The sequence below is a fragment of the Hypanus sabinus genome, chromosome X1 (assembly GCF_030144855.1).
Source record: "Hypanus sabinus isolate sHypSab1 chromosome X1, sHypSab1.hap1, whole genome shotgun sequence".
In the NCBI taxonomy this organism is placed as follows: Eukaryota; Metazoa; Chordata; class Chondrichthyes; order Myliobatiformes; family Dasyatidae; genus Hypanus; species Hypanus sabinus.
In genome coordinates, this window is record NC_082738.1 from 4,012,031 (window position 1) to 4,037,187 (window position 25,157).

General features: G+C 41.2%; 1 protein-coding gene across 1 annotated transcript in view; it reads right to left on the reverse strand.

Annotated features, from left to right (window-relative positions):
- Positions 1–25,157, reverse strand: part of scn4aa (sodium channel, voltage-gated, type IV, alpha, a) — a 208,052-nt gene that overhangs the window by 45,341 nt on the left and 137,554 nt on the right. The window contains exons 11-15 of the mRNA XM_059955687.1: positions 22,128–22,403; positions 19,711–19,837; positions 8,383–8,621; positions 6,744–6,917; positions 4,290–4,646 (exon numbers count right to left, since the gene is read on the reverse strand). Of these exons, the coding sequence (XP_059811670.1) occupies positions 4,290–4,646; positions 6,744–6,917; positions 8,383–8,621; positions 19,711–19,837; positions 22,128–22,403 (1,173 nt within the window). The remainder of the gene's footprint in view (positions 1–4,289; positions 4,647–6,743; positions 6,918–8,382; positions 8,622–19,710; positions 19,838–22,127; positions 22,404–25,157) is intronic.

Sequence of the window (25,157 nt, forward strand, 5' to 3'; positions counted from 1 at the left end):
TATCTATGTACAGTATAAAGCTCTTCTGTGTGTAGCATGATTAATTTTCAGATTATTTTTATTGAATTATTACTGCTAATAACATGCATGTAGCACAATGGACAAGCAAATTATCCTTTATATTGGCATGAAAGTGAATGGAATGTAACAAAACCTGTAACAGATAATTCAACTTGTCTATAGCTGGTATGCTGATTCTGAAGATTCAACATACCAGTAAGGGATAAAAGGAGTTTTAATCAGTGAGTACCTTCTCTTGAACCCTACCGAGCAGATGGCATTCCAGTGGCATGATTAAGTTCCTGCTGACTCTTATGGAATCCATTTGGAACCAGAGACGATAGCTTGTGCACTTCCTTCAGCCCTGGTAATAGCTGTCTTGCATCACCTAACCAATTTTGCATAAAACCTAAGCTAACTTTTTCACCTGCAGGACCCATGTTTCAATGCAACAGTCGTAATTTCCTTCCTGTTGATTTTGCATGCAAGTTTCTTTTTTCCAATTCATTGCAGCTTTAAAAAAAAAGGTATTAACAGCTACTCCACAGCACACAGCACCCTGGGTCATGTTATGTGAGCCAGGAACAAACCTTAAATAAATCACTTGCATCATATCTGTAAATATTTATGTTTAGCCATAGTGTCGGACTCTTGTATTAAAGACACTTTTCCATCAAGAATCATACTGTAACATTACATATAGTATAGCATCAATTGTGTCTTGTACAGTATTCATCTGTTTAGTGTGAAATGCATCATCAGAACTAAATTGGGACATGTAAGCTGTTCTAATTCTACAGGCAATAAGCTGCACATGAAGGACAAATTCCTAAATCATGGCAAATATGGGACGGTACCGCTGCCTTTATTAGAAGTGAATCATGATGCCAATCTCCTCCACTGATTTCCCTGAATATGCCCAGCATTAGAGAAACTAGGAAGAAAAAACAAAAAAAGGATTCTTCCTTCAAGTTTGTGGTTTTTAAAGTTTTGCAATGAGAATACAAGACTCTAGAAAGCAACAACTTGGCACTGAACCACAGTCTCATAGCGGAAGAATAATTACCACTTTTAGTAGGCTAAAGATGGTTTGAGTTTCCTGCAGCTTCTGACTAGACCAATCTCCTCAGCTAATTTTATTTCCAGCTATTAGTTCATTTATAAAAATATACATTTACAATTAATCTCTTTTTTATTTTTAGGTAACACATTTTTATTTCTCCAAGCTTGCTTGTGCTCTGAATTGGATTGTTTCCAACATTTTGTGCCTATCAGGTAATTTTCCAACTTTGTATACCTGACGCACAGGCTGCCCTGGCAGAGACTACACAAGTGAGGTCTGCACAGATTCAGTAGAGCTACATGTCACAATTAATTCCATAAACCCTATAAACATCTCACCAGACTGCATTCAGTTGCTATTCTTTGCAATTTTCATCCGGTTCAACGAGATTCGTCCATAAGTCACATCTTCTCCTCCCCTCATCTTTCCACATTTCAAAGGTGTCCTTTCCTTTGTAACTCTCTGGTCCACTCTTCTGACCCCACTAAATGTTCCCTGCCTATGGTACTTTCAGACACATATTTGCTGATCGCTTTGCAGAGTATCTTTGTTTAATCCATAGGAGGAAATCTGAGATTCCAGTTGCCTGTCAATTTAATTTCCCATCCCACAAAGCTGAAGTAAGCTTGAAGATATTCATCACTTCAGTTTGGGCATGTTGCTTGGAATTGTGGGTGAATCTGAAGGGTTATTTGAGTACACCTTTGCACAAAGAACAATGGTTTTCATGAAAATTACTAAAGACAGCTTGTTCTGGGACAACATGATCTAATTTCTTCTCTGACTTCCCAAAAGGTGGTGCACAAGGAACAGAAAAAAAATAACTAGGATATGGTGTCAGGTAGTTTACAGTAATCACATCTGGCTTGCAAGAAGCATTTAGTCAGGCCATGCAGCCCTGAAGAAAGGTCTTAGTCTGAAAAGTCGATTGTTTATTTATTTCCATAGATGCTGCCTGACCTGCTGATTTTCTTCAAAGTTTCATATGTGTTACAATATGATTGAATTTCTAGGCCAATAAGTTTTAATTAGATCATAAGACCATAAGATATAGGAGCAGAATTAGGTCATTTGGCCCATTGAGTCGGTTCTTCCATTTCATCATGGCTGATCCATTATTCCTCTCAGCCTCAATCTCCTGCCTTCTCCCCATTTCCCTTCATGCCCTGACCAATCAAGAATCTGTCAACCTCTGCCTTAAATATACATAAAGACTTGGCCTCCACAGCTGCCTGTGGAAATGAATTCCACAGACTCACTACTCTCTGGCTAAAGAAATTCCACCTCCTCATGTCTGTACTAAAAGCATGCCCCTCTATTCTAAGTCTGTGTCCTCTGGTTTTAGACTCTTCCACCATTCAATAAATTTCAATGAGGTCACCCCTCATTCTTCTGAATTCCAGTGAGAATAGGCCCAGAGCCATCAAACGCTCTTCATATGTTCACTCCTGGAATCACTTTCATTAAACTCCTTTTTAACCCCCTCTAGTGTCAGCACATCCTTTCTAAGATAAGGGTCCAAACATGTTCACAATACTCCAAGTGAGGCCTCACCAGTGCCTGATAAAGTTTCAACATCACATCCTTGCTTTTATGTTCCAGACCTCTTGAAATGAATGCTGAACATTGCATTTGCCTTCCTCACCACAGACTCAACCTGAAAATTAACCTTTAGGGAATCCTGCACAAGGACACAATTATATTAGTGAATGAAAGCTGAAATTGAATTTTGTGCATTAAACCTATTCCAAAGTTCCCAAATTATGCTCACCATTCATTTTGATTTCCCTTTTTCTTGGAATGAGGGTAATGACTGAACAAACCTTTGGAAAAGAATAAAAAGAGGAAACAAAGGGCAATGGCAGGATGGTTCAGATATAGAATGAAGCTTCTGTACACTGTCATATTGCACGTTCCCACATTCCCAGGCCAAGGACAGAACAGGTAGACATAAAATAAAGCTCGTCTACTCTGTCCAATGACACATTTGCAGGGCAGGAATAGGATGAATTAGGTAGAGTAAAACTTGACACACTCCCAATGCAAGGACAGGGTATATTAGATAGAGAGCAAATACTGTCTACATTGTGTGTCACAGGAAAGAGAGAAAAAGAAAGGGTCACATGCAGCTCATGCAAATCATTTCATCACACAGCTAATGCTACTCATTCAATGTCATCAACACTGGCATCCCTTTTGTTCCTGGTTGCCAAATCCAAGCTTTCACACATTGGCCCAGCACAGGTGCTAATGATTTCTCCAAATGAATTGGATGTTTTTTTTTTGTGTACGGGATGGACCACTCATCTGTGACCTATGCATAAAACAACACATAGACAGCACATTTCAACCTACCAAGACCTCCTCATTCTTGTCAGGAGACTTGTAACAAAGTAGGAGAGCTGTTCAATGGACTAGTCAAACAGTATCCACACATTCACAGAATTATATGGATCAATTATTGTCTCAGCTGTGTTTAACAGAAAGCTTAGAGCAGGACCCAACAGAAGGGGAAGCACAATGTCATTCAGTCAGGTTAAACAGCCCTGACTAGTTGGAACATTAACATAAGATACCATGAGTTCTCATTTATGCGCAGCCATCTTTCCTGTTGATAAGCAACTACCCCTCAATTGATGAATTAGTCGTTCACACTGAACACCACTTTGCACTGGAGGATGCAAAGGTGCAGAATGTACCTAGGGGAAGGAACTACAATGAAACATTACCGAGAGAAGCTTGTAATTATCAACCCTGTCCAAACTGGTAGACTTCTAAAGAAAATTTGCCAGGCTAAGGCTGTGAAAGGTGGTAACAAAGATGGAAATAAAATCTCTGCATCAATATATTGAATCAACTGTATCATATGATGAAGGAATGAGCTACGTGGCTTTACCCTGACCAATCTGCCCTTGCCCTTCATCTACTCTTGTGGGCATTGATAGAGTTAAGTACTGATGGTCTTCTTATTTTTCATTTTATTTTATTCCATCACCACTGTTAACAGTGCTTCAAGTTGCCACAGACATAAAGCCTGGAATTCCTACCCTAATGTTCTCCACTTCTATGATATTGACCTCGGGATGCTTTACATTATTAAAAGCTATTTGTTTGTTGCTGCTATTTTGTACAAAATGTCAAAACTTTGTCATTGGAAACCATGCCTTTGTTTCAAATATTCCAACTGAGCGAATCTCAAGAAAGATTAGGAAAAAGAAAAACTTACCACCAGGTTACCAATCACCATGACCATCATGAAAACAATGAGGCACATGGGCTGTCCTGCTACTTCCATGCAATCCCACATTGTCTCAATCCATTCTCCACAAAGGATGCGGAACACAATGAGAAACGAATGAAAGAAGTCATTCATGTGCCAGCGTGGAAGTGTGCAGTCTTCTGAGATCTTGCAAACACATTGCCTGTACATCTTGCCAAAGAGTTGCATTCCAACCACAGCGAAAATGAAAACAATGATGGCCAGGACTAGTGTCAGATTCCCCAGTGCTCCCAATGAATTACCGATGATCTTTATCAGCATGTTCAGAGTTGGCCAAGATTTGGCAAGTTTGAAAACCCTCAGCTGGAAAGGAGGAAGGGTGATCAGGGTGTGGTGGCAAATAAAGTTCAGTTTTGCATTCTTACTTCAGCAATAGCAGATTAATAAAAGCAGCTATTAGTATGTTTAACACTCAATGTGGTGCCAATACTTGTCTATTGACTCTCTGACTTTGAAGGTATGCAGCACACATGTAGATAATTGCATTCTAACCAGCTGCTGTTATCCTAGCACTCTGCTGCAGGCCATAACAATGCTGGAAAATGATGAAAATGGATACCATTCACAGCACGTTATCGACCCTTATTATTGACCCTATAAGAATGATTCCAAGTGTTCCACTGGGAGAACTAATTGTAAAACGAAACACAGGAATGGAGCACAGTTGAACAAAAAGGGCTGGAGGAACTCAAGTCTGGTAGCACCTATGGAGGGAAATAAACATTCGACACTTTGGGGGGAGGCATTTTATCAGGTCTTATCAACGGTTTATTCCCCTCCATAGATGCTGCTCGACTTGCTGAGATCTTCCAGTATTCTGTGTGTGTTGCTCAAGATATCCAGCATCTGTGAAATCCCTTGTGTCAGTGAGCACAGTTGTTTTCTGATGCATGTTGTTGCTTATTAGAAAGATAAATTTAAATTATATTTATGAATGTATCAGCCTGATTTTTGATAACATGCTGTCACTGTATAACACTTGCTACCAGATTACACATGTACCGTATTTTCTTTCTTCTGCTCATCCACAGAGAGGTTAACAGATCCAGACTGCAACTAGACATGGCGCCAATGCAGGTTTCTATCATTCATCAGGAATTGCATGGGATTCATTGTACAGTGCAAACTTATGGCTCATTCACATGGAATGGAATCAATCACCAGTCCAAAGAACTGACTTCAAAATCTATGCTAGCATTTCAGTGTAACACTGAGGGGGCATTACACTGTCACAGATACAAGCTTTTGGATTAAAAGATTAAATTGAGGCCTGTTTTTCAACTCTTAGATGAATGTTAATGAAGCTCTTTGAGACTCTTTCAGAGAGGAACAGGCTATTTAACCCTTTACTTATCACTCAAAGATCTTCTGATCCTCATCATGTCACATGGAAATTTGTTGTGTGCAAATTAGTTGCTCTGTTTCTATCATTATAATGATGATTAGGTTTCACAAATATAGTGGAATTTGAGTTAATTGGGCGATTGGTTAATTGGGGTAGCCACTTATTTGAGATGATTCTTAAAGAACAAAAACTAATTGAGAAATTGCTGGGATTCCGTTTGTTTATTTGGGACACTATGCCAGTTAATTGGGATGGGAGACTGTTGCCAAACAGTTTCTAACTATTGTCTGATGTGTGCACTTGTGTGGCCATTAGGCATTACACCGTGCTTAGAGTGAATAGTTTTAAAATAGTGTCAGTTGCATGTAGTGCAGTGATTTTTGTCACTGATAGTTGGCGAGAAATAAGCAGTAAGACAATTCAGGACTGTTTTGCTCACTGTGTTTACAAGCATTCCAGGTTGGAGATACCACAAATAGCCAGGAGTGGAAATGAAATGATTTCACAACTTCAACAAGTTAGGAAGAATTTGAAGGTACTGAGAATCACCTTGAATGTTAAAATTAAAATTAAGATTTGGAGGATGCAGTTGTTGATAGCATTGTCTCAATACAGTACCTTATCTACACTAGGTGTCTGCTCTGATCTTGTTCATTTGCAGTCAATCAAAAGAACGCAGTAGCATACACTGATGACTTTGAGAACTATTAGGAACTAGTACACAAGTTTGATAGTACTCTAGTAGTATTGATAGTGTTCTATTTTATTCTGTATTTCATTTAAATACATAATTTGTTACTCAGTTAAACAATACGTAATAATTTTTTCTACCTTTTCAACTATTTCCATGAAACTTCAGCTAATAGGAACAACTGCTTGATTGGACCAAAATGTACTGGTCTTGATGTATCACAATTAACTGGTATCCACTGTAATTGCTTGTAAAATTCTCTGAGGTATCCTGAAGCTGTGAAGGATGCAATATGAATGGAAGTCTGCCACAGTCACATCACTACTCTTACAGCTAGTTACACAATGAAGCTTATGATACAAACCAATCTGAATGAACGCAGCACCGACAATCCTTGTACATTCGCCAGTCCTAGCTCCACCAAGCTGAGAGTCACAATGATGCTATCAAATATGTTCCAACCCACTTGAAAATAATAATAAGGATCCAGAGCAATTAGCTTGAGCACCATTTCAGCAGTGAAAATCCCCGTGAATACCTGCCAAAAAAAGACCATGACTTAAGCTTCTTTTTTCCACACAAAGATAAAAAAGTACTATGGAAAATAAAATTTTATTTATTTACTGATTTAATGAACATTGCTTGGTGTTAAGCAATGGTCTCCCCTTCTACTGAGTTTTACATCACTATTGAATTTAATAAATGGACTGTTATTATTAATAGAGCTACTGCCCCAGTTACAGCCTCCTAGGGTTAATACTGGCCTCACCTCTGGACTGTCCGCGTGGTCCACATGTTCTCCCTTGGTTTTCTCTGAGAGCCACACTTCCGATGCCACATAGCATGTCTACAACTTACAAACCCTAACCTGTGCGTGTACACGTCTGGTGACATGTGCTTTCAGGATTTTGTATCTTCTGCTCGATGCACGGGAGGAGAAGAAAGAGTGTCCAGAATGGATCTTTGATTATATTGGCTGCTGTACCAAGACAGTGAGAAGTATAGGCAGAGTCTGGTTGGGGGTGGGAATGCTGGCTTCTGTGTCTACAACTCTCTGCAGCTTCTTTGCAGTCTTGAGCAGAGCAGTTGCCATATCAAGCCGTGATGCATGGCATACTTTCTATGGTGCAGCTATAATCGATGAGGGTCAATAGTAACATGCCAAATTTCTTTAGCCTCCTGAGGATGTAGCGGTGCTAATGCACTTTACTTGGCCATGGTCTCTAGGTGATTAGTGTCAGGTTAATGGAGATGGGTGCTTAATGATGATGTGGACTCCAAAGGCTTGTTTCTGTGCTGTCAGACTCTATGAATGTTGTATCTAACAGAAAGGTCAGTATTAAATCTCCTGCACTGGAGACTGCCTTTGCAAAATCCAAACTGCTAGAGGAACAGCGGTCTGAGCAGTGGGGGAGAGGAATTATCAACGTTTCAGGTCAAGACCCTACATCAGGGCTAAGGGTGGTGATGAAAGACTGCCGGTATAAAGAGTAGAGGAACGGGGTGAGACAGGGACCAGTAGATAGGTGGACCGAGGAAGAGTGAGCATGAAGGGCAGATGGAACCAAGTGGGAGGAGGGGAGGGTGCAGGTGGAGACAGCCTGGAGGGGATAATAGGGAACATAAAAGCTATAAGTAAGGAAGGTGATTATAGGAACCATTAAGAGAGAGGCGAAAGGCAAATGGAACCATAATGGAGACAGGATACAGTGGTTGAAAAGTGTGGATGGAACCAGGAAGGGGAGGGGGGGGGATGAAACTGGGTGAGGTGGGGTGGTATGGGAAACAGAACAAAAAAAGTGGACCATCAATGGATCAGAAGGAAAGGGTGAGGGGAACACAGAAGCTGAGGCTTACCTTAAATTGGAAAATGCAATGTGCATGTCTTTGGATTGTAGACTACACACGTGGAACATGAGGTGACAGTGAAAGTGAGGTGCAATATTTATTCATCTTAATAGTTCTACAAGATAAACCAGCAACTTTGTCAGGCAAATACTCACCAAATTCCCAACGGACAACATGCTTTCGAAGCTCTCTGTCATGGGATAGTGCTCCATAGCCATAAAGAGAGTGTTCAGCACAATACAAATTGTAATCCCCAGATCCACAAATGGGTCCATCACAATAAACTTCATGAGTTCTTTGAACTTCACCCAGAGTAGGCAGCAATCCCAAATTAGCACTGGTTTGACAAATTTGTACCACCAGCGAGGGCATTTATGATCTGCCTCTTCTAATTCTGCAGAACATAAATAACAAGGAATCTGTGAACCTTCTGAATCATCTTGGAATAAAAACAGAGCATTTGTATCAGCGTGCAGGGGTAAATCAATATTAATTGTTTCAAATGCCTCCATTCAGTGCAGTGCTTGAAGAACAAAAAAAAACACAAGGAATTTGAGTCATAGAATTTAACGCATTGGGATTTCCTATTGTTTTTAGATGGTTAAGATCCCTTCGTTAAATAAAGCAGCAGGAGTTCAGTCAATACTAAATCAGTCCTGCCAGTTAGTTAAATAGTGAGATCACACATAATCTGTATCTTGAGTCCAATATCCAAATAACTCCTGGATATTCAATAATCATCATCATCATTATGAACTATGCAGTATGACATGCGTGGTCATGGTCACATGACTATGACTGTTCTTGGCAATTTTTTCCTACAGAAGTGGTTTCCATTGGCTTCTTCTGGGCAGTGTCTTTACAAGACGGATGACCCCAGACATTATCAATACTCTTCAGAGATTGTCTGCCTGGCATCAGTGGTCACATAACCTGCACCACCTGCTCATGCGACCATCCACCACTTGCTCCCATGGCTTCACATGACCCTGTGACCCTACTGGGGGGGGGGCTAAGCAGGTGCTACACCTCACCCAATAGTGACCTGCAGGCTAGTGGAGGGAAGGACCACCTTACACCTCTTTTGGTAGAGACATATCTCCATCTCGCCACCCCATCTATAGCATCACCCCTAATAAATATCCATTTCCATGTTAAAATTTCAAAAGTCCTCAAACTGATTGCCTTTTCCATGATTCCTAATTCCTGTTAACTTTCGTTTATTAAAATACTTGCTGATCTTACATCAAAATACTAAGGTTTAAATTTACTCAGCTCCAGACTTCATTGAAGCTTTGATCCAATACAGAAAAGAGAAAAGCTGAGATGACAGTGAGTGGAATGCTTTTAGTTTTCAGGTGGCATATACCATTTATGGTCAACAGAGCCTCAAAGAATAAAATCAATAGCCAGCAGGAGGGATGGTGGTTAATAAGGGAGAGCAGAGTGGTGAAGGACTGGGCCTCTTGACTCCTGAACATCTTTCCACCATGTTATGAGGTATGATGAACCTTCAGCACTCAGGAACCAACCTGTTTGATTTGAACCTACCTACTATTTTAAATACCCCCTCCCTCAAACACTGGCACAATTTGATTATAATATCAACTATTTATTAAAAAAACTTGTCAAAGAATCTTTGACAACAATTCCTAAGCCTGTAACCTCCATTACCCAGAAGAACAAAAGCAGAATGTGATAAGGAACACAAGTGTTCACATTTCATCATTGTCACTGGACCACATTCCTGGATTACCCTATTTAATATCACTATGGGAATACCTTCACCATATAGATCCAAAAGACAGCTCACCATCACCTTCCATGGATAATTAATGCTGATTTACCAGCAATGCTCACATCCTGGGAATGGATTAAAAGAAAACAATCACTGGGAGGGAATTGTGTTCTAATAACCCAGAATTTCTGGTCAGTGGGGAGCTGCATGCAGTTGGCACTGACATGCAGACAAAAAACTGCACTTACCTTCACTGGTTTCTCAGTTTGGGACTTGCTGAGAAAAGCTGCCTTCAATTGTCATGGGGAGGCCCTGTGCAGCAACAGAGCTTTCTGTGATGTAAATGTCATTGCTGACTGTCAAAGCTGTCAAGAGCCATGAATGTTTCTGAATATTTCTGATATTCAGAAGCAATCAAAAAGTATCCAAATTATTTCAATATATTCAAATTTACTAAAAATGTAGGAATCATTATTATTTTAAAAACACAAATAATTAAAAAGCACACCCTATTTACATAAACTTAAACAAATGAGGTAAATGTAAAGATACTATAACTAATCTTAGTCCCTCACTGTGATTCTTCTCCATTCAAACTAATAGTGAAGATTTCCCAATCATACTCCCTCCATGTGGAGACTTTGGAGTGCAGTCTGCAAATGGAGCAAATGGTACAAATGGAGTAATGAGTTCTTTAGGCCTTTGTGGGGCGCTGGAGAATGTTGAGCTCAGAAATTTTTAGAACACCTGAATTAGTTCATTGTTGTTTAACGAGAGTTATTAATCGTTTGGTTTCCTTGTGTTTTTCTCAAGCTACTCACTCTTTGTAATTCTGTCTCCTGATGCTTTCTGTTTAAGCTTGTTAAGCTTATCTGTGCAGGAAAGCACAGAGTCGACTGTATTTCCTCAGAAGGCTGGCGTCATTCAATGTTTGTAGTGATATGCTGAAGATGTTCTATCGGTCAGTTGTGGAGAGTGCCCTCTTCTTTGTGGTGGCGTGCTGGGGAGGCAGCATTAAGAAGAGGGACACCTCACGTCTTAATAAGCTGGTAAGGAAGGCGGGCTCTGTCGTGGGCACAGAACTGGAGAGTGTGACATTGGTGGCAGAGAGGAGGGTGCTGAGTAGGCTACGGTCAATCATGGAAAACCCTGAACATCCTGTGCACAGCACCATCCAGAGACGGAGAAGCAGCTTCAGTGGCAGGTTGCTGTCAATGCAATGCTCCTCAGACAGGATGAAGAGATCATTACTCCCCAACGCCATTCGGCTCTACAATTCAACCACCAGGGGCAAGACATGTTAAAGTGCCAGGGTTAGGACTGAGCTTAAGTTACCACTCAATGCACTTTAGTAACTATTTAAGAACTTTTTAAAAGCTATTTATTAAAGCTTTTTGGGAGGGTGATTTTAGATGCATATCATATTTATATTGAGTTAAATACTTATGTAATTAGTTTTGCTACAATAAGTGTATGGGACACTGGAAAAATGTTGAATTTCCCCTTGGGGATGAATAAAGTATCTATCTATCTTTATTTTGATAGGGTCAGGAATTCCGTGTTACTTGTATTATTTAAGCGGATGTCTGATTAGTGTTAATCATGGGGTCCTAGTTTTGAGAATGTTACTTCTTGTGATGTCGCTCAGCGGAGCCACCGATGTTCTTTGAAATTATTATGAATAAACTCTCGTTACCATCTCTACATCAGAGTCTGTCTTTCCTCCGTACTTGGGTTTCGATATTGCCAGCGTACATCATGACAGCAGTATTCCTTGTACATTACGGTAGGATAGTGGTGCTGCAGTTATTCTGCATTCCAGACACCTCAAACGATCCAGTGTAATCCCAGCCTTGGGTACTCTGCATGGAACACACACCACATACATATCTATTGTATATGAGGTGGACTGCTCTGGTTTCCTCCCATATCTGAAAGGTTTACTTGTATGTAAGTTGACTAGTAGGTTGAGCTGTAGCGGAGCGGCCTGGTTGAGGGAAGTGCCTGGTGTGAAAAGTGCTAGTCTTTGGCTCGAGAGATTCTGGCAGTTGGATAGTGCAATCAAGAATAGATTAGCAGTTGATTGGCAATCAAGATTTGAATAGCTCAGACTCAGCAGAAAACAGCTGATTGGGCAATCGAGGTCAGGTGACCTTGCAGCTTGCAAAGCTCAAGCAAGTAAAAAGAGGGAGAGCTCCAACAGAGTGGCCTGGTTGAGGGAAGTGCCTGGTGTGAAAAGGGCTAGTCTTTGGTGAGGAGATTATGCCAGGCACAATTGCAGAGGGTGAAGACACGACTGCTAAGCTGATTCATTGTGCTACGTGCATGATGTGGGAGGTCAGGGACACTGATGGTGCCCCTGACTGCTACAGTTGTGGAAAGTGTGTCCAGATCCAGCTTCTGAAGGAGCATGTTGCAACACTGAAGAAAGAACTGGATGACCTCAGGTTTATCTGTGAAAATGAGGGTTTTCTGGACAGGACCTACAGTGAGGTTGTTACACTGAGGATACTGGAAGAGAGAAAGGGGATGATGAGGAAGGAAAGGATGCTTGAAGTACAGGATACCCCAGGGGATGTACCTCTTGTAAACAGCTTCACCTTCTTGGAAGCTGTCAGGACAGAAGATACTGCCAGTCTGAGAGGCGGACAGGTCTGCAAGCTGAAAATTGTTGCAGAAGCAGAGCCGAGGAGTCAGACATCAGGAAGAGCCATGGTAGTAGGGAACTCCATAGTAAGAGGTATGGAAAGGGGTTTCTGTGGCAACAGGTGAGACTTGAGGATGGTGTGTTGCCTCCCTGGTGCTAGGATCCAGGACATCATGGACCGATTGCAGGGAATCCTCAAGGGTGAAGGTGAACAGCCGGAAGTGGTAGTGCATGTCGGCACAAATGATATTGGGAAGAAGAGGAAGGACATTCTGCAGCGGGACTTCAGAGAACTCGGAAGAAGGCTGAAAAGCAGGATTTCCAGGGTGGTTATCTCTGGTTTGCTTCCAGTTCCTCGTGCTTGAGAGGGCAGGAACAGGGAGATAATGGATCTCAATGTGTGGCTGAGGAACTGGTGCAGGAAGCAAGGGTTTACATTCTTGGACCACTGGGATCTGTTTTGGGGTAGGGATGAATTGTACAAAAGGGATGGGTTGCACCTTAATAGGCGGGGGACCAGCATTCTGGCAGACAGGTTTGCCACTGCAATACGGATGTGTTTAAACTAAGTAGTGGGGGGGGAGGGGATGAACTGGACATACAAGGATGGAGTTAAAGGGAAAGTGAAAATAAGAAAAGGACAACAGAATCAATGGAGTAGAAAGCTCAAGAAGAAATCATACAGTATGGCTGTGAAATAGGAATTGATATGAAAGGAGAGGGGACTACCGAATTAAAAGTATTATCTATGAATGCATGAAGTATAAGGAATAAAGTAGATGAGCTTGATGCTCAGTTGAAAATTGGCAAGTACTATGTTGTGGGAATAAGAGACATGGCTTCAAGCGGACAGGGCCTGGGAAATGAATATTCCAGGATATACATCTTATCGAAAGGACAGACTGGCAGAGGGGGTGGGGTGGCTCTGTTGGTGAGGGATGATATTCAGTCCGTTGCAAGGGGGGACATAGAATCTGGGGGTGTAGAGTCAGTATGGATAGAACTGAGAAATTCTAAGGGTAGAAAGACCCTAATGGGAGGTATCTACAGGCCCCCAAACAGCCATCTGGATGTAGGGTGTAAGCTGAATGAAGAGTTAAAATTGGCATGTCGCAAAGGTAATGATACAGTTGTCATGGGGGATTTCAACATGCAGGTAGACTGGGAAAATCAGGATGGTACTGGACCCCAAGAAAGGGAGTTTATGGAGTGCCTCTGAGATGGATTCTTAGAACAGCTTGTACTGGAGCCTACCAGGGAGAAGGCAATTCTAGATTTAGTGTTGTGCAATGAACCGGATTTGATCAGGGACCTCGAGGTAAAGGAACCATTAGGAGATAGTGACCATAATATGATTTGTTTTAACCTACAATTTGAGAAGAAGGGAAAATCGGATGTGTCAGTATTACAGTTGAACAAAGGGAACTATGGAGCTATGAGGAAGGAGCTGGCAAAAGTTCAATGGAGCAATACCCTAGCAGGGAAGACAGTGGAACAAAAATGGCAGGTATTTCTGGGAATAATGCAGAAGATGCAGGATTGGTTCATTCCAAAGAGGAAGAAAGATCCAAAGGGGAGTAGGGGGTGGCTGTGGCTGATGAGGGAAGTAAAGGGCAGTATAAAAATAAAAGAGAAGTATAACATAGCAAAGAAGAGTGGGAAACCGGAGGACTAGGAAGCTTTTAAAGAGCAACAGAAGGTAACAAAAAAGGCAATACGCCAAGAAAAGGGGTACGAAGGTAAATTAGCCAAGAATATAAAGGAGGATAGTAAAAGCTTTAGGTATGTGAATAGCAAAAAAAAAATAGTTAAGACCAAAATTGGGCCATTGAAGACAGAAACGGGTGAATTTATTATGGGGAACAAAGAAATGGCAGATGAGTTGAACAGGGACTTTGGATCTACCTTCACTAGGGAAGACACAAACAATCTCCCAGATGTAATAGTAGCCAAAGGAACTAAGGTAAAGGATGAACTGAAGGAAATTTATATTAGGCAAGAAACAGTGTTGGATAGACTGAATCTGAAGGCTGATAAGTCCCTGGGACCTGATGGTCTGCATCCCAGGGTACTTAAAGAGGTGGCTCTAGAAATTGTGGACGCATTGGTAATCATTTTCCAATGTTCTATAGATTCAGGAACAGTTCCTGCTGATTGGAGGGTGGCTAATGTTGTCCCACTTTTCAAGAAAGGAGGGAGAGAGAAAACAGGGAATTATAGACCGGTTGCCTGACGTCAGTGGTGGGAAAGATGCTGGAGTCAATTATAAAAGAGGAAATTACGACACATTTGGATAGCAGTAGAAGGATCAATAGGAGTCAGCATGGATTTATGAAGGGAAAATCATGCTTGACTAATCTTCTGGAGTTTTTTGAGGATGTAACTATGAAAATGAACAAGGGAGAGCCAGTGGATGTAGTGTACCTGGACTTCCAGAAAGCTTTTGATAAAGTCCCACGTAGGAGATTAGTGGGCAAAATTAGGGCACATGATATTGGGGGCAGAGTACTGACATGGATTGAAAATTGGCTGGCTGACAGGAAACAAAGAGCAGTGATTAACGGGTCCCTTTCAGAATGGCAGGCTGTGACCAGTGGGGTACCGCAAGGTTCAGTGCTGGGTCCACAGCTGTTTACAATATACATTAATGATTTAGATGAAGGGATTAAAAGTAACATTAGCAAATTTGCTAATGACACAAAGCTGAGTGGCAGTGTGAAATGTCAGGAGGATGTTATGAGAATACAGGGTGACTTGGACAGGTTGGGTGAGTGGGCAAATGTATGGCAGATGCAGTTTAATGTGGATAAATATGAGTTGCCACCAAAGTGGATAACTAACAGGAAGGCAGATTGCTATCTAAATGGAAAAGGAAAAGGGAAGGTACAACGAGATCTAGGTGTTCTTGTACATCAGTTAACGAAAGCAAGCATGCAGGTACAGCAGGCAGTGAAGAAAGCTAATAGCATGCTGGCTTTTATAACAAGAGGAACTGAGTATGGGAGTAGAGGTCCTTCTATAGCTGTACAGGGAGGGCCCTGGTGAGACCCCACCTGGTGTATTGTGTGCAGTTTTGGTCTCCAAATTTGAGGAAGGACATTCTTGCTAATGGAGTGAAGCGTAGGTTCATAAGGTTAATTCCCAGAATGGCGGGACTGTCATATGTTGAAAGATTGGAGCGACTGGGCTTGTATACACTGGAATTTAGAAGGATGAGAGGGGATCTGATTGAAACATATAAGATTATTAAGGGATTGGACACACTGGAGGCAGGAAGCATGTTCCCACTGATGGGTGAGTCCAGAACTAGAGGCCACAGTTTAAGAATAAGGGGTAGGCCATTTAGAACAGAGATGTGGAAAAACTTTTTCACCTAGAGTGGTGGATATGTGGAATGCTCTGCCCCTGAAGGCAGTGGAGGCCAAGTCTCTGGATGCATTCGAGAGAGTTAGATAGAGCTTTTATAGATAGTGGGGTCAAGGGATATGGGGAGAGGGCAGGAACAGGGTACTGATTGTGTATGATCAGCCATGATCACAGTTAATGGCAGAGCTGGCTAGAAGGGCCGAATGGCCTACTCCTGCACCTACTGTCTATTGTCTACTGTAAATTAACCTTAGTGGGAGAATCCAGAGAGATGATGGGCTTTGAGTGAAAGTAGGACACAGGAAAAGAGAGTGGTGGTGCACTCAAACACAGCGATTACTCTGGATCTGAGCAAAGATGTATTTGTTTTTTAGTTTATTGAGATACAACGTGGAATAGTCTTTTTGGTTTATTGAGGAAGTGCGGAATAGGCCCTTCCAGCCCCTCAACCGTGCCGGCCAGCAATCCCCAATTTAATCCTAGCCTAATCATGTGACAATTTACAATGACCAATTAACCTACCAACCAGTACATCTTTGGACTGTGGGAGGAAACTGACATGGTCACGGGGAGAATGTACAAATTCCTTACAGACAGTGGCAGGAACCTTTAAGTTCCAAAGATTTCCACAAAAATTTCAAGGCTCATGATTCTTAATCTCCACTTGATTGTATATGACACAGCACATAAACCAACAATTGATAATTAGCAAAGAGAAGTTTTTAATTCTGCCCTAAAAGAACTGCCTGTGGAAATCATTTTAAAAAAAAAGGTGTTTACAGAATTTTGAAAAATTTCCTGTCTTATTGTCAGTTTCTTTTTTAGACTTTTCCTTTTGTCTTGGCAAATGCTGGGAATAACTAGAAAAAAAACATTTTATCAGTTCCAAAATTTAAATGATTTTGACCTTAAAAATGTCTGTGTAGCTTTAAGAACTTGCAATTAACTCTCATTAAAACCTGAACGTCTACAGTTTTTCATTTTCCCAGCTCCTCCAGCTTGCTGCACATCTAAGAGGAGTTAGTATGAAGTTAGACGTTGACTTTGTGGGAGAAGTCAGACAGTAGTAGAAGAGAGTTGCCGCTCTGACTGGAGGCCTACGCTAGTGCTGTGCTGCAGGGATTGGTGCTGGGTTTGTTGTTGTTTGTCATCTATATCAATAGTCTGGATGATAATGTGGTTAATTGGATAAGAATTTCACAGATGGCACTTAGATTGGGGATGTAGTGGGCAGCGAGGGGAAACTATGAAAGCTTGTAGTGGGATCAGGACCAGCTGGAAAAATGGGCTGAAAAATGGCAGATGGAATTTAATGCAGGCAAGTGTTAGGTGTTGCACTTGGGTAGAACTAATCAGCGTAGGTCTGACACAGTGAGCAGTCAGGCTCTGAGGAGTGTGGTAGAACAAAGGATCTGGGAATAGAGGTACACGATTCATTGAAAGTGGCATCACAGGTAGATAGGGTTGTAAAGAAAGCTTTTGGCACATTGGTCATCTTAAATCAAAGTAATGAGTACAGGAGATGGGATGTTATCTTGAAGTTGTATAAGACATTGGTGAGGCCTTATTTGGAGTATTGTGTGCAGTTTTGATCTACCTACCTACAGGAAAGATGTAAATAAGATTGAAAGAGTACTGAAAAATTTTACGAGGATGTTGTTGGGACTGGAGGAAAGGTTGAATAGGTTAGGACTTTATTCCTTCGAACATAAAAGATTGAGGGGGGATTTGATAGATGTATATAAAATTGAGGAGTATAGATAGGGTAAATGTAAGCATGTTTTTTCCAACTGGGGTTGGGTGAAACTACAACTGGAGGACAGGGTTAAGGGTGAAAGGTGAAAAGTTTAAGGGGAAAATGAGAAACTGCTTCACTCAGAGGGTGGTACATTTGATGGATATGAGCTTGATTTCAACGCTTAAGAGAAGTTTGGGTAGGTACATAGGTGGGAAGGGTCTGGAGGGCTATGGTTCCGGTGCAGGTTGATGGGAGTAGCAGCTTAAATGGTTTGGCATGGACTAGATGGATTGAAGGGCCTGTTTCTGTCCTGTAGTTTTCTATGACTCTCTGACTCTGATTTTCTTCATATCAGAATGAAGCCAAAAGAAATGGCCATGTGAAACTTGCATAAGCTAAATCTTTGAAGAGGTAATTTGTTTATTTAGTGTTCCTGCACAGAGTAGGCCTTTCTGGCCCTTTGAGCCATGTCACCCCAGCAACCTCTGACCAACCCAATTAACCCTGACCTAATCATGGACCCATTTACAATGACCAATTAACCTACCCAGTAAGTCTTTGGACTGTGAGATGAAACTGGAGCACCCGGGGAAATGGCACACATTCCACAGGGAGGACCTACAGAGATGCCTTACAGAATGCCGCCAGAAAAAAACTCTGAACTGTGAAACACCCTGAACTGTAATTGCGTCGTGCTAACTGCTACACTATACTGTGGCGCCATGTCGCTCCGTGGAAAATATTTCTGCATTTTTTTATTGTTATAATGTGTTCCATGGACATTGACAACTTTGACATGGCAGCACTGAGAGACTTGAGGGCATCACTCATCCTCCAGTGTGGAAGACAAGGGTAGCAGTAAACAGTCCAGGAAGGGAGATTCATTAAGGAACTAGCTGGGCTTTAGGGGGCAACTTGAGTCCTTTTATGGTTTTTTTCATTAATTGCCTATTTTTAGGGAATAACAGAAGTTATATGTCAATATATTTCACTTGAAAGCAAATGGAAAAGACCTTTCATTATTCAGAAGTCAGCACTAACTCTAAGACTTACCTAGGTAAGCCCATGGAAATCTCTTGTCCATGTCTACTGTGGTTGTCAACTGATAGTGGTTTCTACTTCCCTGCACCTGTCAATTGAGGCTGCTCCTGTTCTGCTCCAGTAGGCTGCTCATGGAATTCAATAAAACAGCAAATCCTGTCCAGAATTTCCAGTTTGAGTTCTGGCACTCACTCTTCACTGGATTAACATTGGCTGAAGTACACAAGTCCCCTTTCACTGGTTTCCTCAACAAAGTTCTAATTGTTTGAATTATTCATTCAAGTCAGATTCAATTATTTCAGCTGATTTTTTTCTTATCTTTGTATATACTGTATCTTAGCTCTTTATAAGTAAAATTAATTAAACATTATACATTTCTTATGAGCCCAGAGTGTAGTCAAGTGCTTCTGGATGTCAAAGACATCACACTGACAGCGAGTCTGAGGCAGGAACCCTCAGATTGTCCAAAACTGTTCTGTGTATGCACCAGGTTGCCTGAACTGAGACTTGGAGTTGACCTCCAAGCAAGAAACTCTGCTGGAGGTCATGCTGGAAGAACAAGGAGCAAGAGACAGCAATTCTGCGCCAAAACAAACACTGTCTTTAATTCCTTTCTCTTCATGCAATTTTTTTCTTTCAAATCATGGAAAGAACTGGTCAAGCATTAAATGAGGATCAAATTAATCTATCAGAGCTGGAATGCTTATGAACAACTTGCAGGAGGAGTTAGAAAACAAAAATCAGGAGATACTCAGCACCTGTAAAGAGAGAAGCAGTGAATGTTTCAGTTTAGTGACCTGTCACCTGAACAATGTCATTTGACCTGAAACGTTAACATTGTTTCTCTCTCTGTGGATGCTGCTTGACCTGAGTATCTCCGGCATTTTCTGTTTTCACTTCACACTAAAGTTTATACGATCTTTGATTCCTTTTCAAATGTAGAAGGATCTTACCATCTTGTAAAGCATTACTGTATACACTGGCTACACTCCCATCTTTCTTTGAGGATGCTGGTTCTTCTAGAAACAGGGAGGTATGTTTTGACCCAGGGATTTCGTCATCAGCATCCCTACCAGATACCTACAAAGGAGCAGGGAGAAATTCAGAACAAGATATTGGTTGTGAATCAAAAACCAATGCCATTGCCAATGAACATACTCTTAGACAATAAAGCAAAGCAATTGACAGCAACACACACAAAATGCTGGAGGAACTTGGCAGGCCAGGCAGCAGCTATAGAAAAGAGTAAACAGTTGATGTTTCGGACTAAGACCCTTCAGCAGGCCTGAAGGGTCTCAGCACAAAACATCGCCTATACCTTTCTCCATAGATGCTGCCTGGCCTGCTGAGTTCCTCCAGCATTTTGTGTGTGTTGCTTGGATTTCCAGCATCTGCAGATTTTTTCAAGCTTGTGAAAGCAATTGATGTTTCAGTTTTGCAATAATTGGGTAAATTGACTGCACTACAACACTGGAAAAAAAAACAGCTCTTTAGTACTCTGTTCATTGAAATTATTATCTGATTAATGGTAGCACAGAGTCATAAAGTCATCGAAAAGCACAGCACAGAAACAGGCCCTTCAGCCTATCTAGTCCACACCGAAATTTTTAAACTGCCTACTCCCACCAACCTGCACTGGGACCATAGCTCTCTATACCACTACCATCCATGTACCTATCCAAACTTCTCTTAAACATTGAAATCAAGCTTGCATGCACCAGCATCACTTGCACTGGCAACTCATTCCACACTCTCATGACCCTCTGAGTGAAGAAGTTCCTCTACCATTAAAACATTTCACCTTTCACCCTTAATCCATGACTGCTAGTTGTAGTCCCATCCAACCTCAGTGGAAAAAGCCTGACTGCATTTACCCTATCTATACCCTTCATAACTTTGTATACCTCTATCAAATCTCCTCTCAATCTTCTTGGAACTGTTCTTGAAATCCCAGAAATGATCATAAACATGCTGAATAGTTTTGTTATGGTTTTTGTCACAAATGTGACAGTGTTGATAGTGAGGAGGATAGTCCTAGCTTACAGAAAAGTATTAATCAATTGGTAAATTGCGCAGAGCAATGACAGGTGGAATTTAATCCCGAATGTGAGGAGATGCACTTCAGGAGTCCTAATAAAGGTAAACTTATAGAGCAAGGGTTCCCAAGTTTTTTTTATGCCTTGGACCAATACCATTAAGCAACGGGTCTGTGGACCCCAGGTTGGGAACCCTTGATATAGAATGACTGGGAATATTTTAGAAAACATTAAGGAACTGAAGACCTTGGCACACAAATCCATTCAGGTTAGAAACAGTTTGGTTCTCCCTCAAAAAGTGTCAAGGTGCGCCCGGGGATTGGTATGGCGGTGATGTATGATTTGGTATCTTGAGAACAAAGTTTGTGTTCGGCATCAAAAATAATGGCTTTGCTCTGCAGAAAATTTACTTGGAGCAAATTTCTGTTCATCTTGCTTTCTGGAGAATGAAATTTCTACTCAAATTCCTTCCAGTTATTTTTAAATGAACTTAAAATTAAATGCTCTGGTTAACAAGTGGGGGTGACAGAGGGTGATGGTTTTGGTGGGACCTAATGGGAAAGTGGAAAGGATAAAAAATGGGCCTAATGTAGAATTAGCAGAGTTAGTATAATTGGATGATTGATGGTCAGCACAAAATCAATGGGCCAAATAGCCTGCTTTAGTGCTCTTTCAACTTATGATAATAATGATTTATTTGCAGAAGCAGTTTTTTTCCCCTTCAATTGTTCCATCCCCAAAGTAGTACAAGATTATAATTTCCATAACATCTTTTTATAAAATTCGTTTGAGGAAGCAAGGTACATTACTCCTAAATGTACATTGTAGATGCTTCTGAAAATTTCATTTATTTATTTATGTATTTATTTATTGAGATACAGCACAGATTAGGCCCTTTCGGTTCTTCGAGCAGCACCGCCCAGCTATCACCAATTTAATCCTATTCTAGTCGTGGGACAATTTCCAATGACCAATTGACCTACCAACCTGCACATTTTTGGACTGTAGAAGGAAACTGGAGAACCTGGAGAAAACACGTGCAGTCACAAGGAGAACGTAGAAACTCTTTACGGGTAGCGGCGGGAATCGAACACAGGTCACTGGTACTGTAAAGTGTTGTGCTGACCACTACATTACAATGCTTCTATGGACCAATGTTTTTTGAAACCTGAATCTAAACCACAGTTAATTTATCTGCAAGTTCTCTGAGTTCTTTCCCATGCATGAGTATTCCTCCACCTTATTCTTCCATGGCTACCTTCCTGTCGTACTCCTGAAACATATGCTCTAAACTAGTCAACGCAATGATGAAATCAAAATAAAAAGTAACTTACTCCATTGCTCATGTCTACTTTATTCATGAGTCCGGGTGGCAAAACCCTGCCATTGGGTGCTGTCCCATTTTCAGTATCTTGTGAAACAACTCCATTCACTGTTACGGAGATGACTGGCTTGGTGTGTGGGACAGTCAGAGATGCTCGATGACTCCCTCCTTCCTCTACCATGCTACACTCATCCTCGATGGGACCATTGTGGGAATCATCTTTTTTCTGTACACTGTCACTTGCGAGTGAGTAGTGGCTGCCGATCAGGTCTTTAGCAGAATGCAGCTGAAGGAATAAATGCACATTTCAACATATTATTGGTATTGAACATGTCTTCATACACAGGCTTCATAAAGTGAGAAACCTCGATGCTGAGAATTGAGTTTGACCTGGTGCACCTAACTGGCACTGGGTAATGGAAACTAGGTACACATTAGTGGTCTCAGTAATCTGGAGATTAGAAGGATCCAAAGGTCAGTGATTGATTTTAATCAGGGCAAGCAAGAGGAATTGAAAGGTTTAAGGTCCTGGGCTTGAGCATCAAGGGTTCAGGAATGAAGTGGCTGTCAGATTTGGGGTGGTAACTGATGCAATTGTGGGAAAATAACCAAAGACGAAAGAGAAGATTAAGTCATTCATTACGTGCTACTGTGCCATGCAAGGACTTTGTTGTTGTGGGAATGTGCTACAGTTGTAATTCCTGAATAATTTAACTTAAATTCCTCTGAAATACTTCAAAAAGAATATTAATCAGAGAATTACATCATCCAATGTAAAACTGATGTGTAAACTGTGTCAGGGATTAAAGGATAACTGATGTCAGAAGTCTTTGATTTAGTATCCAGAGTATTGGAAATAATAAGATGATAAGACCAGAAGACATAAAAGCCAAATTAGGCCATTCAGCCCATTGCGTCTGCTCTGCCATTTGATCATGGCTGATGTATTATCCTTCCCATTCTCCTGCCTTCTCCTCTCCCCATAACCCTTGATACCCTTACTAATTAAGAACCTGTCAATCTCTGTTTTAAAAAAACCAAATGACTTGGCCTCCACAGCCATCCATGGCAATGAATTACACAGATTCACCACCCTCTGGCTAAAGACATTTCCCCTCAGCTCTGTTCTAAATGGACATCCCTCCATTCTGAGACAGTGCCTTCTAGTCCTACTGTCCCAGTATACGAAACATCCGCACCACGTCCACTTGATCTAGGCCTTTCAATATCCAGTAGGTTTTAGTGAGATTGCCCTTCCTAATTTTTTTTGAACGCCAGTGAGTACGGGCCTAGAGTCATTAAACACACCTCATACATTAACCTTTTCATTCCCAGAATCATTTTAATAAGTCTCCTCTGGACCCTCTCCAATTCCAGCACATTGTTTCTTAGATAAGGGGCCCTAAACTGGTCACAAAACTCCAAATGTGGTCTGACTAATGCCTTATAAAGTTTCAGCATCGTATCCTTGCTCTTATGTTCAAGTCCTCTCAAAAAGCATGCAAACATTGCACTTGCCTTCCTTACCACTGACCCACCCAATAAGTTAACCTTAAGGAAATCCTGCACGAGTACTCCCAAGTTCCTTTGCCTCTCTGATTTCTGAATTAATTTCCCATTTAGAAAATACTCTACACCTTTAATCCTTCTACCAAGATGCATGACCATGCATTTCTTCACACTATATTCAATCTGCCACTTCTTTGCCCAATCTCGTAATCTGTCTAAATCCTTCAGCAGACTCCCTGCTTCCTCACTACTACCACCACCACCCATTTATCTTTGTATCATCTGAAAAATTGGTCACAAAACCATCAGTTCCATCATCCAAATCATTGACATATATAATGTGAAAAGAAGTGGCCCCAACACCAACCCCTGGGGAACATCACTAGTCACAGGCAACCAACTAGAAAAGATCCCCTTTATTCCCATTCTTTGCCTCCTGCCAGTCAGTCAATCTTCTATCCATCTTCGTATCTTTCCTGTAATACCATGGGTTCGTAGCAAAGGCCTTCTGAAAATCCAAGTACACAACATCCATTGACTCTCCTTTGTCTATCCTACCTGTTATGTCTTCAAAGAATTCAAATACATCTTCAGGCAAGATTTCCCCTCAAGTACCCCAAAATCTCATCTTTAATAATGGACATCTTTCCAAGCACTGAAGTCAGGCTCACTGGGTGACAATTTTATGTCTTTTGCCTCACTCCTTTCTTACATGACATTTGCAATTTCCCAGTACTCAGGAACCAATCCAGAACCTCGCACGTTTTGAAAGATTTCTACAAATGCTCCCACAATCTCTTCATCAATCTTTTCCAGAACTTCAGGAGTGTAGCACATGTAGTCCATTTGAATTATCTACCTTCAGACCTTTCAGCTTCCCAAGCACCTTCTCCTTGGTATTAACAAGTACACTCATTTCTTTTTCCTGAAACTCCAGCATTTCAGGCACACTGCTAGTGTCTTCCACAGTGAGGACTGATACAAATTACTTATTAAGTTCATCTTCCATTTATTTATCCACCATTGCTACCTCTCCAGTCATTCACCAGTGGTCCAATGTACATTCCTGTCTTATTTTTGCTCTGTATATATATCCAAAAAATGCTTCTGGTAGTTTTCTTTATAGTATTGGCTACCGCCACCCCCTAAAATTTAGTTTAAAGCTCTATGCACTGCTCTTCAATTTCTCAGGACCTTGGCCTCAGCATGGTGCTGCTGGAGCCGGTCCCTCAGAACAACTCTCTCCTTCTCCAACACTGGTGCAAAATCCCATGAATTTATTTCCATTTCTCTCACACCAGTCCTTGAGCCTCTTATTAAACCAATCTTTAAGCCACATATTTAAGACCCGCTCTGAACCTTCATTCAAGTAAGAATCAATATTTAGAACATAGAAAACCTACAGCAAAATACAGGCCCTTCAGCCCACAAAGCTGTGATGAATATATCCTTACCTTAGAATTACCTAGGCTTATCCATAGCCCTCTATTTTTCTAAGCAGCATATACCTGTCCAAGAGACTCTTAAAAGA